General features: G+C 44.2%; 2 protein-coding genes across 9 annotated transcripts in view; both read right to left on the minus strand.

The window, feature by feature from the left end:
* zbtb16b (zinc finger and BTB domain containing 16b) overlaps nucleotides 1–7,673 on the minus strand; it is a 30,103-nt gene extending 22,430 nt beyond the window's left edge. Inside the window, exons 1-3 of the mRNA XM_077541589.1 lie at nucleotides 7,491–7,673; nucleotides 4,649–5,868; nucleotides 624–721 (exon numbers count right to left, since the gene is read on the minus strand). Coding sequence (XP_077397715.1) covers nucleotides 624–721; nucleotides 4,649–5,790 — 1,240 coding nt within the window. The 5' untranslated portion in view covers nucleotides 5,791–5,868; nucleotides 7,491–7,673. The remainder of the gene's footprint in view (nucleotides 1–623; nucleotides 722–4,648; nucleotides 5,869–7,490) is intronic.
* A 1,248-nt stretch (nucleotides 7,674–8,921) lies between these two features.
* The window catches only part of ncam1b (neural cell adhesion molecule 1b), a 62,614-nt gene continuing 57,602 nt past the window's right edge, over nucleotides 8,922–13,933 (minus strand). For 6 of the 8 annotated variants that reach the window (XM_077541581.1, XM_077541579.1, XM_077541578.1 and 3 more), the window contains 2 exons: nucleotides 13,000–13,821; nucleotides 8,922–11,342 (listed from right to left, as the gene is read on the minus strand). In XM_077541581.1, coding sequence (XP_077397707.1) covers nucleotides 11,225–11,342; nucleotides 13,000–13,821 — 940 coding nt within the window. In that variant the 3' untranslated portion in view covers nucleotides 8,922–11,224. Of the gene's footprint in view, nucleotides 11,343–12,981; nucleotides 13,822–13,933 lie in introns of all 8 variants that reach the window. The other 2 variants (XM_077541584.1, XM_077541585.1) reach the window with 2 other exon arrangements.

The raw sequence follows: 13,933 nt of genomic DNA on the forward strand, positions 1-13,933 counted from the left end.
TTTTTTTTTTTTTTTTAAATATCTTTTTATTTTCACTTTTACTTACTTTTTAGTTTGGCAGTTTTGTTCCTCAATACCAAAATAGCCAACAATGAGTTGTGTGTGTGTGTGTGTGTATATATATATATATATATATATATATTTTTTTTTTTTAAATGAATTTTAACATGGTGCCATGGTACAGAGATGGCAGAAGATGATGGAAAAACACTACTTAAACCTAAAATGAAGCACTTCAACTCACTTAGACACAGTTCCATGCCACGAAAATGTCACAAGCTGGTACGATTTCACCTCAACATAGTTCCATGGCACCAAAAATGTAAGACGGTAGCAAAGTACTACTTTTGTCTAAATGCGCGTCTCACCTCATCACCGTCCATGTCGTACGTTTCGCAACTGTATCTCTTTCTCCTCTATGACTTACGCTATGTTTCTACGACGGTAGTTCAACTCTTGTCTATTCCAGTCCCGTTGGTGCTAGTTTTGTTAGCCTGTCTATGGTGTTTTGCATTACGTGTTATCATTAAGCTAGCAGACTCAGACAAAGTTAAAAAAATAAATGAAAAAATAAACCAAGTGAGCGCTCGTAAGGTGAAAACTTCTCCCGTCGTGTACTGTACCTGTGTGAGATAGCATGTGCATGCGCAGCCGCATGCTGTCCTGGAAGTGTTTGCCGCAGAACTCGCAGCCGTGGCCCTTCTCGTCGTCATGCAGCCTCCTGTGCGACCAAAAAAAAAAAAAGAAACAGAGCGACACGAAGGCGGCGCATTAGCACAAGTGTTTTGTTGAGCTGTTTTTTTTTCACCCTTCCTCTTCAAATACACCATTGTGCTTCCTAATTAGAAGAGCCATATCTTTTTCTTTTTTTTTTTTTGTATTCCAGCAAGAGTCGGGGCCCCGTCTGAATGCAGCAATCATTAGCGCGAGAGGCCCCTCGGAGTTTGTGAATCACAAAGCGCGTGAACGCGGCGAGAACACAAGCAGACAATGGGAATATCTTGGCTAATTTCAGAGCGCAGACGGCACGCGGGCCTCCACCCGCCGGCGCTGCAAGACACTGGACACACATTTCCTCATGCAACCGCGATGAGAAGGGATGAAAAGACGAAGGGCAGCCGCCGGCTCGAGCCCATCATATCATATCACACACACACATCTGAGCGTGCGAGGCATCTGCACTCTTCATCCTCACATCACCCTGAGTTGCCTCCAAAAGAGGCCATTGTGAAACTGTTGGGCAAAAAAAACAAAAAAACACCAAACAAAACAACACATTTATAGCATGGATTCATTTGACTCCTGCTAAAACTGTCCTCTACAGTCTAAAAGATCCTCAACAGATTAAATGATGCGACATGGTCTTTAAAAACTTACTTTGGAATGCCCGGCAGTTAAAGGCAAGGACAATGATGTCTCTTGTTGTTGTTGTTTTATGACTGCAAATTTCCCCTCCCTGTCATTTTATGATTAAAAAAAAAAAAAAAAAAAAAAAAGTGCCTGAAAAATCAATTTGAATCTTGCTAAATGTGTGAAAAATCACGACTTCATTCATTTCAAGCCAAACTTTTTCCAGCTTGATTAGAACTTTCCTTCCCACTCGCTATATAATCTATTTTTAGAACATCAACTTAAGATGGAAAATAATGATCATTTGTAATTATTACAAATTAAATGGACCACAGAAAAATATCTGCCTGCTGACACAATTTTTTTTTTTTTACTTAATAGGCATAATAATCAATTAATTCATTTGCTCCCAAAAACATATAAATGTTCTATTCTATTTTAAATCTAAAAGGTGTCCCAAAGACGTATTAATATGTTTGTTTTTTTTATTATTGCTAGAGTGCCGGGCAATCTCAGTCCTCGAGAAGGGCCGGAGTCCTGCAGGTTTTGCATGTTTTTCCTTCTCCTACCACAGCTGATATATCTGTCTGACTACCAGCAATTCAAATTTGTCCTCTGTAGTGGACCTTTTAAAACCTGAATATCTCCCACCCACTGCATACGATTGAACTCATACTTTTGTACTCTATAGAGGACATTCAGAGCTTTCCAGTGATACCAAATGTGAAGGGGTGGGGCTTTGCTACCTTTGATTGCATCATAAAAGAAAATGGCTTCCCTCATTGTAAGCACCTTTTTGGGAAGAGGAAAAGTGTATAACACTCTTTATTGAACTTTTTTTCAAAAATTCTTTTGCAGTATTCCAGTTACTTCACAAAGATTGGGGAATATCAAAATAGACATGATTGGACAATATATTTGTTTTCCTCATTTTCGTCATTTTCAGTCGACAGCAATTTGCAAAATGTGTTTTTAAAGGTACTAATTGTATGCGAAAAATGATGAAAATATCAAATTTATTATAGCCAAAGTATTAACTTTTTATTGCTATAATGGGCTAAATAAGTGAAGTATCTCTTTAAACTTGTGCAAAGACTCTAAAAAGCCGTAATCTCCCATTTCACAAGCAGCAGTCCTCTGAGAAGTCCAAATTCGTTTTATTTTTTTATTTTATTTTATTTTTCCTCTCCAGCTAAAAGCGCTCGCGGAGAAATTCTGTCAGCAAAGCACTACCAAATGTCAATCGGCGAAGCAGGTGCATGCTCAGTGACCTGGTTCCGGACCTACTGCAACTTCACTCCGCCGCAAACCGCCGCTGCATCTCAGCTCGTCGGCCCGCAGACATGCGCACGTCCGTCTCGCTGAGTAAGACGACGGCACGTCACCAAACGTCCTACGGGATGGCGGAGTGGCAACGGGGGGGGGGGGGGGGGGGGACCAAATAAAATGTCAGCGGCCGGTTGCGAGGTTGCTGCGTGCCAGGGTTGACGACTTTTTGTCTCGCTTTGACAATCGTGAACGTGCGCAAAGATCATACGGGAGATGACAAGCTCGTCATCAAAGGATCAAAATAGAGCAACTTATCGAGGTATCAAACACGCCCTTTGAATGTTAAAATTTAATATGTGATTATTTTTTTTTCTGTTTTGTTTTTATTTTTTTATTTTTATTTTTTAACAAACACAAGCGAGAATTCTTCCTTATTTACAAAATCTTCCCCCGCGACGTTTCCGCACAGTGTGAAGTGCTGCCTCCACGAGTGAAAATACAATCCGTGCTCTTACTGTCTTTAGGCCCGCTCACATTTAAAATTTCCGATTAACGGATCCACACTAAATTTGTGTGGCGGCATAGTGGTGAAGTGCTGCCAGCAACAGTGAAAATACAACTCATACTTTTGCGATCTTAATGTATGCTAGTTTTTTTTTTTTAGTTTTTTTTTAATTTTATTTCGGTGCACAAGCTAATAGAAGAAGCTCATCCCTTTTGCAATGCTCTTGCTCCGCCCCAATCGTCGTGGTAACAAAAGCCATACTTGGCATTGGCTCCGCCGCAGAGGGTGGAGGCTGAGCAGTGGCTCATTTGCATAAAGTAAGGACCGAAACTTCAACCTAAGGCATCAGAAATGTTTTTGTTTGGAAATGTTATTAAAATATGCAGGTACTATTTTAGGTTATGAAAATACCGATGTCTGTTTTAAAGGGGAGTCAACCTTAAACATTTCTTGACAATATATTGTATGCAGGCAGGGTTATTATAGTTTTGGAATTTTTAATTTTAGTTATTTTTCCATTTTATTCATTTTTTTTATTTTATTTAGTTTTGTTAGTTTTTATTAGTTTTAGTTATTTAATAAATGTTTAGTTTTAGTTTGTTTCAGTATTATTTATTTATTTTTTGTATTACTTGTGCACAATATTCAAAAAACACCATTGGAGCGATGCCATCTGAAAGTGCTTTTCTATTGGCTGCTGCTCGATGACATCACTCGTGTGTGACACACTTTCAATCGTCCTCATTCCGGTTAATATTAAAATAAATCTACTTTTAATCACATTTAAAATCATCCCCAAAGGCTCATGCATCAAGTTAATTACCAAACACTTAAACGAAAGTGATTATTGCTATAATTATAGTTTATATATAGTTAACATAAAACATAGTTTGTTTTTGTTTTTTTTAAAAAAGCATTTTTTGTTTTATTTTATTTTGTTAACGAAATTGTTTTTTAAATTTAGCTTTAGTTTAGTTTTTTTTTAGTTTTTTTTATTTTAGTTAACTAAAATAACCTTGGTTGTTTGTGACCTCACTATTCTAAACATGACATTCTGATTAATATTACATTTGTGGAATAAGAGTTATGCAGCAAAATCTAGCTGTTTTTAATCCATCTCGGGGCGGCCATTTTGCCACTTGCTGTCGACTGAAGATGACATCACAGTCGCTCAGGAAACGACCAATCACAGCTCGCCTGTTGTCTGAAGCTGATCTGTGATTGGTTAGAGAAACTGTGATGTAATTTTCACTCGACAGCAAGTGGCAAAATGGCCGACTTCTGATATTGATAAAAACTGCTGGATTTTGCTCCTTAACTCATATTCCATTATAACACAATATTAATCAGATTACCGTATTTAAACTAGTGGGGGGCTACATAGAACTTATTGTAAAACAAATTATATATATATATATATATATATATATATATATATATATAATTTTTTTTTTTTTTTGGTTGTTGCCCTTGGCGGAGTTCTCTACCAGTTGGCGCGATTGAAGTGCGTGTCGTTGTCGTTACCTGTGCTGCTCCATGGCCTGCCGGCTGTGTAGCTGCAGCCCGCACTGGCCGCAGCACTGCGGTCCCTGAACGGGGCCCTTGTGCCTCATTCCCGCCGCAAACTGTCCCAGCCTGCTCAGGAGCTCCCGGTGCAGGAGACCCTGGTGCAAGAGACCGCCGTAGGCCCGCGGGTCCAGCGGCGGCAGGCCCAGGGATGGGGCCAGCGACACGGACACCTGGGTTACGGCTTCCCCGCCGCGGTTGGGGCCCACGGAGTAAACTGACGCCAGGTGCCTGTCGGCCATCCCGGGGAACCCATCCAGTGAGCTCCCCACCACGCCCTCCTCGGGGCCCGGGTGCAGCTCGCGGGTGCTGGTGATCACACTGCTTCTCAGCGGCGTCCCCGGGCCCTCGTCCCGGCCTGGGTCCGAGGCGCAGCTTCCGGACGAGCGGCCCTCATAGCAGTCGGCTTCGTCCACCTGCATGTTCTCCGACTTGATGCCCTCCATGGGTTCCAGGGTCGGGGCCTCGCCGCCGCCCTGCTGCAGCAGCTGCTCCTCGCTCGCGTCCAGCTTGGGGCTCAGTTGCGGGGGGGCGTCGGGGTCCGTCCCCGGCGGGCTCCTCTCCGCCATGTGGAACAAGGTCAGGTGGTGCAGGGCAGTGGGGGCGGTGCGCGGGGCCCCGTCCGGGATGGAATGCTTCTTGGACATCAGGTGGCGCCAGTGTCTGGCGCGAGCGTGGTCTCCGGCGTGGTCTGCGGCGAGGTGGTTCCGCACCAGGGCCTCCTCGCTCTCCTCAGCCTGGATAGTCTCCAGCACCTTCAGGCACTGCTCCTCCAGGAACTCGATCTCCAGGATCTCGGCGGCGTACAGCAGGTCGTCCAGGTCCTCGGCCGTGGCCTGCAGCGAGGCGGTGTACGCGTACTCCAGGATCTGCTGGAAGGTCTTGGGCGACAGGAAGTCCAGGGCGTAGCGCAGGCTGCTGCGGTGGAACAGGATCTCAAACATCTTGCTGGTGCACGCCAAGACGGCGCGGTGCGCCGGGAACTCGTGGCCGTCCACCGTGATGATGACGTCGCACAGGGTGCCCGCCAGCCGCATCTGGTTGGCCCGCTGCAGTAGCGTGTCGGGGTGAGCCGGGTTGTGGAGCTGGAGCACGCCCATGATTCGTCAGAACCCGCTCGGACCTTGGCTGCGGCCGCGCATCGGGCGGTTGGCCCTCCTTCAGCTTGGGTCTGTGAACTTTAGGGTGGAGAGGCTCGTTAGTCGTGGCAGGTTTGGGTACAGGCTCTTACAGTTTTCAAATGTGAAAACGTGATATGTTTGGTTGACTCTTCTTATTGTAGTTTGGGTACTAGACAACCAACGTATACGCCACTAAAAAAAATATCTTCCCTGATAGTCGCGGACCAGATGGCTGTTGTAGTACCAAGACTGACCTGTGAGAGGCAGGCAAGGGCATCCAGACTGATGGACAATACAGAGAAGAAGAAATGATAATAGAGGAAGCTAAGCTAACAGTTAGCTCACCCTACAAACAATCACTCCAGCAGCTTGATCCTCGCTTTGTGGTGCTGCAATTTTTAATCTGAAATGTCTCGATGTTGACCACACGTTTTGAGTTCCCATCGTAAATGTTGAACAGGTTTAACAATTACGATTGATTACGACGGTCCCAAGCAGATCAGGGAGAAAAAAAAAAATATCAGTCTTAGTCACAACGCTGGCTAATCTTTTAGCGATATCTGATGATCTGACTTTGATACCAAGGGGGAGGGATAGTGCTCACATTGGGCCCGATTAGCGATAATTTGATATTAATTGAATGTATTGTATTCTATTCTTCTTTTATATATTTTTTGGGCCTAATTCCTTCAGTTTATCATAATTTTTTTTCGATTCTATTGAGTCCATACAGTAGGTCCGCACCACATGATAATCGGTCAAGATTATCATAATGGTGCCTTGAATGACTTTGATCTCAAGGGAGGAAAAGTCCTCATTCAGCCGTATTAGAAGAAATGATTATCTTGGTGTTGACGATTGTTGATTGAGACATTTGATAATCGGCTTCTGCTGACTTTGATAGCTGGGGGGGGGGGGGGGGGGCATTTATACCCAATAATGGGGCAAAGTCAGTCTCCAAACAGTCTGAAGATTTGAATTGAGTTTCCCCCCCCCACATTTTTAGGGGGTGTTAAGTCTCCAAAAAGCAGACAACGGGTCGATTGGAGGCGCGCGTGCGGCAACAGTTTGCTTGTTGCCGGCTGATTAGTCTGCAAGCGGGCACGTCGCCGTAATAACGTCTGCATACTGAGAGAGGTGACGGTGGCCATTTATCAAGCTACGCACGCGTCGGCGCGCGCACGCAGACGCCCCTCAACAGGTAGACGACAACAAGCTGATTAGTCCATTAAGGCAGCGCACGTTCGTAATTAGAGGCGCCCCAGACAATTAAGCCGCCCGATCAATAAGTTATCAAACTATTAAGATGGATGAACGCTCGGAAACGGTGCGCCGCCCTGCATGCACAATGCGCGCGCGCGCGCGCGCGTTTGTCTGTGTGCGAGGTTGACGACGGCGAAGATAAACGATGCTTTTTATTTATTGATCGTGTCACCTTCCGATGGATGCCCGCAACACTTGGAGCGCATCAGGTGCACACGAGCAATTCACATAAAAAGCCTCACAGTGTGGGAAAAAATAAATAACTCCACTTGTAGTTGTGTGCAAAAAAAAAAAATCCGCTTCAGGGAAACTTGGGGTGGGATAATAAAGAGCCCCGAAGCAAAGCATGTCATTTCGTTTTAAATGCCATATCCGCAGTAAATGGTAAACTAGTTGGTGTCAAGTGGTCGTCTTACCCCTCTTGTCGTCTCCGCCTGCGCTGCTGCTGCTATCCGCTGATTATCCAGGCAGCATCATGCTGCCACATTTCACAGTGCCCGCTCCAAAAACTCGCTCCGGCGTCCAAGTAGACGAGTCAAGCAACGGAAGACGCAACGGCCGCTTCCGCTTTGAGCTGTCAAAATAAAGGCATGCAATTTCAATTTAGTTTTTGCGGTTTACATTGTATTATTATTATTATTATTATTATTATTATTATTCTTTAGTACATTTACAACAGTTTAATATTTTGTGTTAATTTTTTTTTAGTGAGTATCCTAATTGTCTCAAGTTACTGCTAGTAAAAACAAAAAACAAAACATCATATTACATTGTACTAACAATAATTTGAAAAAAGAAAAGTGTGGTAGGAATACCACAGGTAGGGCTCCTTACTCATGGAATGTAAAGAAATTACTGAATTAAATCTGCAAGTTAGGGAGTATATTTCGTAGATTTGAATATTTAAATAACTTTTATTTACTTATTACATTATAATGGAATTAATGTTTTTAGGGTAATTGGACTGATTTCCATGATAGTGCTCAAGGTTTTTTGCTCAGTTACTAGAAATTAGAAGTATAGAAAAATTGCTATTAATTCGATGACATTTTTAAGGGAAAAGGATATATTGAGTTCTTGTTTTAAAATTATTTTTTTACTAAAGAATTAAGGAATTATTTTATCTACATTGTATTGAATGGCATTTACCTTCTCTCATTTCCTCCATTTTCTTCTTTTAATATTATTTCAATGTATTTTTCCCAAAACCACTTAGTTAAATTTAGCGGTGTGGACGGTAGTTTATACTGTGAAAGCGTGATGACTAACTTCCGGTATGTTAGTGGCTTACTGCTGCTAACTTGCTAAATATAGTCGTCCTCTTTCCAGGCTCGCGCTGCCAGTGTCCGGCTGTGACTGACTTGACAACAAGCTCAGAATATAATTTGTTTATAATTGTGTTGAGTAAAATATGTGTACTTGCGCTCTTTGAGGCGACAAAACGACAGAGAGCGAGCATATCCAAACTCGTTCAGCGGCAGTTTTGCGGCTTCATGACTCATTTGGGAAACATCCCTGCTTTGGCCAAGGGAGGGAGTGTTGTTATATCAGACTCTGGAGCTGTTTACTTTTTTTTTTTTTTTGTGCGTGTGTGTGTAATCAACAAACATTATGCAACAAGTGTTTACCATTAGAGCAAGTAGATGACGGAATTTCCCGGCCAGTGCAACCTGTTTGCACAGTGGACGTGTTGAACAGCCAGTCAGTCGTCCATGCATCCATGACCAAGCAAAACTTGTGCTCGCAGCCTTTCAGTGCGCGCCTCTGCTCCCATCTGGCGGCCAACATGTGCCACTACATGCATTTCAATTTTATTTTTCATCAAATGAATCAATCACAAAACTAAGTGAGACTGAGAAACAAATGTTTTTTTTTTTTATTTGAAAAAATGGGTTAGCACTCAAGACTATACACAGCAGATATTTACCGAGTCGTTGCACCCCGTAAGATCGAAACGAGGAAGCGAGATGGTCAGTAAAGCGTCTGGGGACATTTGAGGGGTTTTCTTCAACGGGACCGTATTTCCTCAAATAAGTAACCACCAGGGTGTTTATTAGGGGCGACATTTTATTTGTACTCATTCTTGGAACAATATGGAAAAACCTTGAGCATATTATGCCAAGTGAAATCTACATATAAAAAGGGCTACTTTCATTTGAAAGGAATGTTTCTTTCAGGGAGGTTTTGAACTTCTGACTGGAAATGTGGGGTGTTTATTTGAGGGGTTTGTTTTTTGTTCAAAGTGCCTTGGTAGGTGCTGCTGATTTGGTTAGCAATAGAGTTCATATATGGGTTCTGTAGTTAACGCTTCTAAAACTGTGTGAACACGAGCATTTAGATTATATTCACCATATTTTCTTCCTGATATGAAAACAGGTGTTTATTTGAGGGAGATATTTATTTATTGTCTTAATGGCGGGAGAGATAGATGCTTCTTTTTTTTTGGTTAGTTCAGATGGGCTCACAGTTGATAGTATCTTGGAATCTCGACGACATTATTTTATTGATGGGGACAAATGAGGTGTTTATTTTTTTTCCAAGTTGGTGTACAATAGTACTAATGGTCATCAAAGACAGTCGTTCACACAGGAAACACTGCAAGTCTCCATACTTGTAACTCATCGAAGAGGCTATTTTCCACCTCAGTAGATGCACGATTTACTTTAAATGGCTGAAGTGGCGTTTATTTCAGAGAGCTGTTTATTTTTCCCAAATTGACTTGTCGGTCTCGTCGAACACTAGGCATTGAAGAAACCATAAAGTGTTGCACTCCTTCTTTCATTCATTCCAGGCTGTTTTGGTGCCTCGGTAGGTGCTGCTGTTTTGGTTAGCAACAGAGTTCAACTGGGGCTCAACACTTTCACTTGCAAACGATTGCATCTGCGAGCTAAGATGACGCAAAACATTTATTGTCATGATATAATATCATGGCTATTATTTTTGAGGAAATACGATCCTTCTGGTTGACTTTCAAGTTGTGTTTGCCGTCGTGGAAACGAGCGAGCGACCACCCCGCTTCCTGACGAGCAATTTGTACAAAAGACGAAGGAGAATTGAGTGGGGGGGGGGGGGGGGGGAGGAATCACATTACAGGACACTTGAAGGAGAAAGTAAACAAAACGGGCGATAACAACACTCATGAAGCCAAAATGAGCCATTTTACGTCCCAAACGACGCGCCTGCTCGTTAGTAGTTATGATTTCATGCCTTCCTTCACGACAACCACTGATAAGACTTGATGCTGTGTGTGTGTGGGGTGTGTGTGTTTGTGTGTGTGTGTGAGGCCCGACGCTTTAATAACACTACACCTGTTGTTGTTATTATTATTATGACCACGTTAGTCCATTGAGCACACCTTTCTTCTTCTAACATTAATAATAGTACATTTTAATATACAGTATATTTTTACATATATATATATATAAAACAAGACGCTAGATCTCTCACAACAAAGCAGATTATCATAGAAACCGATGACAGGACGTTCTACTGACACGCACGCGCACTCGCGCACGCACACACAGGCACAGTGCACAAGCTTGCAGGCAGGGATGGAAGTCTTAAATAGTACCCCCAAAAAATTATTATTATTTTTTTTGCTTCGTACGGGACGAAACGAGCCAAATGAATCGTATTCATGTTTGGTTGTTCTCTCTGTCTTTTACGAGCGTGTCTGTTGAACAAACGCTGGCGTGGCAGTGACGGTGCGTGCGATGGCCAAACGGGCCCGATCCGGTGACATCCGTGCGTGTGCGTGTGCGTGCGCGTGTGGTCCAATTGGTGAAGCGAAACCAATAAAGCTTTTAGCAACCATCTGCAGGCCAAACATGCACAAACAAGCTAACGGGACGACGGGCGCACGAAAACAAAACAAGATTGCGCGCACAAGACAAATTCTTATTTTTTTTTTTGTAAGTTCTCATGATAATCGAATGCTTGTGTGAGTCTCGATATAGTCCTGTTAAATAAAATTAAAAAAATAAAAATCTGGTGACTGCAAGATAAACTCCTCGAGGTGAAAGTGTGTGTGTTTTGTGTATGTGTGTGTTTGATTGCATGTACTTAAGGGCACTAGAAATGAAAATTCCCGCAGCTGCACAATGTTTAAGATGGTTTCTTTTCCTTTTTTTTTTTTTTTTATATATTTTTTTCATGCTTTGCTCTGCGTGGCTTTTGTGTGTATGACACTGTTGCGCTCGCCGGGCGTCTCCGTCAGGGCGTTGGACATCTCCTCCTCCAGTTTGCCCTTCCCGTCGGAAAAAATGCTCCTGAAAATGGGCGGGAGGGAGAAAACGGAAGAGGAAAAATGTTAGAAACGTTGAAACGTTGACGCGTGCGAACACTGAACCTGAAAATTACGTCTTCGACGTTATATGTAAGAAGATCCCGTGCGCTGGCACCGTCTGCTTACATATTCCTTCACCACCATTTACAACAGTCAGGGAAAGGTCGTGACCCGGGCGGTATCACGCGGGCCTCCCTCAACCAAAAAAAAAAAAAAAGCACGTCAACAAAATGTTAGGATGACAATCGGAAGCGAGGATTAGCGAATGGCGTCATTTCGGGTGTCGACGCCGTTTTCACATCAAGCCCCTTTCAGACGAGGAACGTCATTTTTTTTTCCCCACCCATACGAAATGATCCAAACTCAGTTTATTAGTATGAATTATTATTTACATTGGTTCATCTATCAATTTATATCAGACATGTAGCGACATGCAGAACAATCTACTTCCACTAGATGGCAGACTGGTACAACGAAGCTGTGCTTTTGTGGAACCGGTTTTCAACTGTTGACTGAAAAGTGTAAACTTACCATAACATTGTCAGGGAGGTGCATTTAAAGTTTTATTCATGTATTTATTAAAAATGTTGCAATGAAATTCAGTTTTGACTTGCTGTCAGAAGCATGTTGCATGTTGTTCAATAAGTAAATGTGCGTGCTACACACTCTGTACGCCTCTATTGAATGTACCCTTCTGCAAAATGTGAATATTATATTATGACGTCAGTTTTAACGTCACTAGCTCGGCCCATTAACTCACCATTTACTAAGCCACCATTCGCCAGAAATCAGGCATCAGTTTGTACCAAGCAGAACAGTTGCGCGTACCAAAATTAGAGATAGACCAATACGTTTTAATGTTTTTATTTTATTTTTTATTTTTTTGGGGGGCGGGGGCTATTTTGGTGTCAACCTTTTTTTAAAATACAAATGCCAATTTTGGGCACAAATCCAGCCAGAACTTCCTCTGCAAGTACATAAACATGTCGCTCTATAGTTTTCTAGAGGTAAATACTTTTTCCCAAAATCTTAAAACTTTCACATTTCTTTGTATATCAGCGCAAATCGGTCTATCTCTAACCAAAATGACTGATTGGGGTTTGGGGAACCAAATGGGGGATGGCTCAATTGCCTTTTTTAATTAATATTTTAAAATGATAGCTCTAACTACACTGTATCTTCAGGTGTGTTTAAGTATGATATTATAAAAACATTAACTACAATTGTGCTGTCTGAAAGAGGCTTCCTTTGTGCTCATTTGAACTCACGCATTGCTGGCATCGGGCCGAAACCTCCTGTGTCCAAATATGATCAATTTCATTTTTTATTTCATTTTTTTTTTTACACTCCTACACAATGGCTCAGTTGTTTTCATAAATGGACTCCTCTTTAATATTGAAAACAAACACATTTAGTTTTTCCTGAATCGTTTTGAGGATTGCGCCCAACACGAGCAATATGTCAGCTCGGGACCTCACTCCGCAGTCACCATCAGTTAACTTCATACCAGCCTTGTTTACTTGTAAATAAAGGTGTGGTCAATGGCGACATGTGGTGGTGAATGAATGAATGAATGAATGAATGAACGCACAAGTTACGCACGCACGCACACACAGATAAACCTCTAGAGGGAGCCGTACTCATCGTTGACAGGAGGAGCGCTCTTGGCCAGAGTCTCCGACGCGTCCACTGAGGGGGGGACGTCTGCTCCGTCTCCATTGGGCAGAGAAGGGGCAGGGGGCGGGCTCTCTAAGCTAATGAGATCGTCGGGGACAGCCGAGGGTCTCTCCTCGGTGCCGTTACTCAGCTCCAAGTCGAACGTGGCGTTATTGAGGCCCATGTCGCGGGCGAGTAAGTCGTACATGTGCGCTGGCGATGCCAGGAGCTCATTAGTGGGCGACACGGGGGTAGGGACGTCTCGGACCAGGGGGGATTCTTCAGCATCCGGCGCGGTGGGAGCGCCACGGATGGCTGAAGGCGGCGGGTTAGGGTGGGGGTCAGAGGTGCAATCGGAATCGGGGTCTTTGGGAATGAGCGGCGGGCCGGGAGCTGCGTGCTGGGTGACCGGGGTGAGAGGAGGCTCTGCGGCTAACGGGGAGACGGGCGGGCTAGCTTTCGCCTTTAGCGCGGCGAGTTTTGGCGAGTGCCTCCGTTTGGGCGGGACGGGCGTCCCGGGTTTCTGAGTCCGCTCGGGGGTGGCCGGCGGGCCGGCGCTCATCTTCATCTCCGTCTCCTCTTCGTCCGCCGCCTGCTCGGCTCCCCTCCGCCGGACTGGCGGCGGCGTCTTGGCCTCGAGGGGCGGAGTCGGCGGCGCGGGCGAGGGCTCGTTGGCCGGGGTGGACAGGCTGCACGTGAGCGTGGTGGTCTCGCTGGAGGGGCTGTCCTGAGCGGGGTCAATGGTGGGCGTGGCCGTGTCGGAGGAGAGCGTGTCCAGTGCCAGGGCGGCGGTGAAAGCCGCCAGCCTGAGAGAGCAGGGAGAGAGCAGACGCACAAACTAGACACCAGGGTGACTGCGACACGGGAAGGGTGGCACCGAGCGAGCGTGCGGCATGCGAGAGGATTAGTCGGCCTCAC

The sequence above is a fragment of the Festucalex cinctus genome, chromosome 13 (assembly GCF_051991245.1).
Source record: "Festucalex cinctus isolate MCC-2025b chromosome 13, RoL_Fcin_1.0, whole genome shotgun sequence".
NCBI classification, from domain to species: domain Eukaryota; kingdom Metazoa; phylum Chordata; class Actinopteri; order Syngnathiformes; family Syngnathidae; genus Festucalex; species Festucalex cinctus.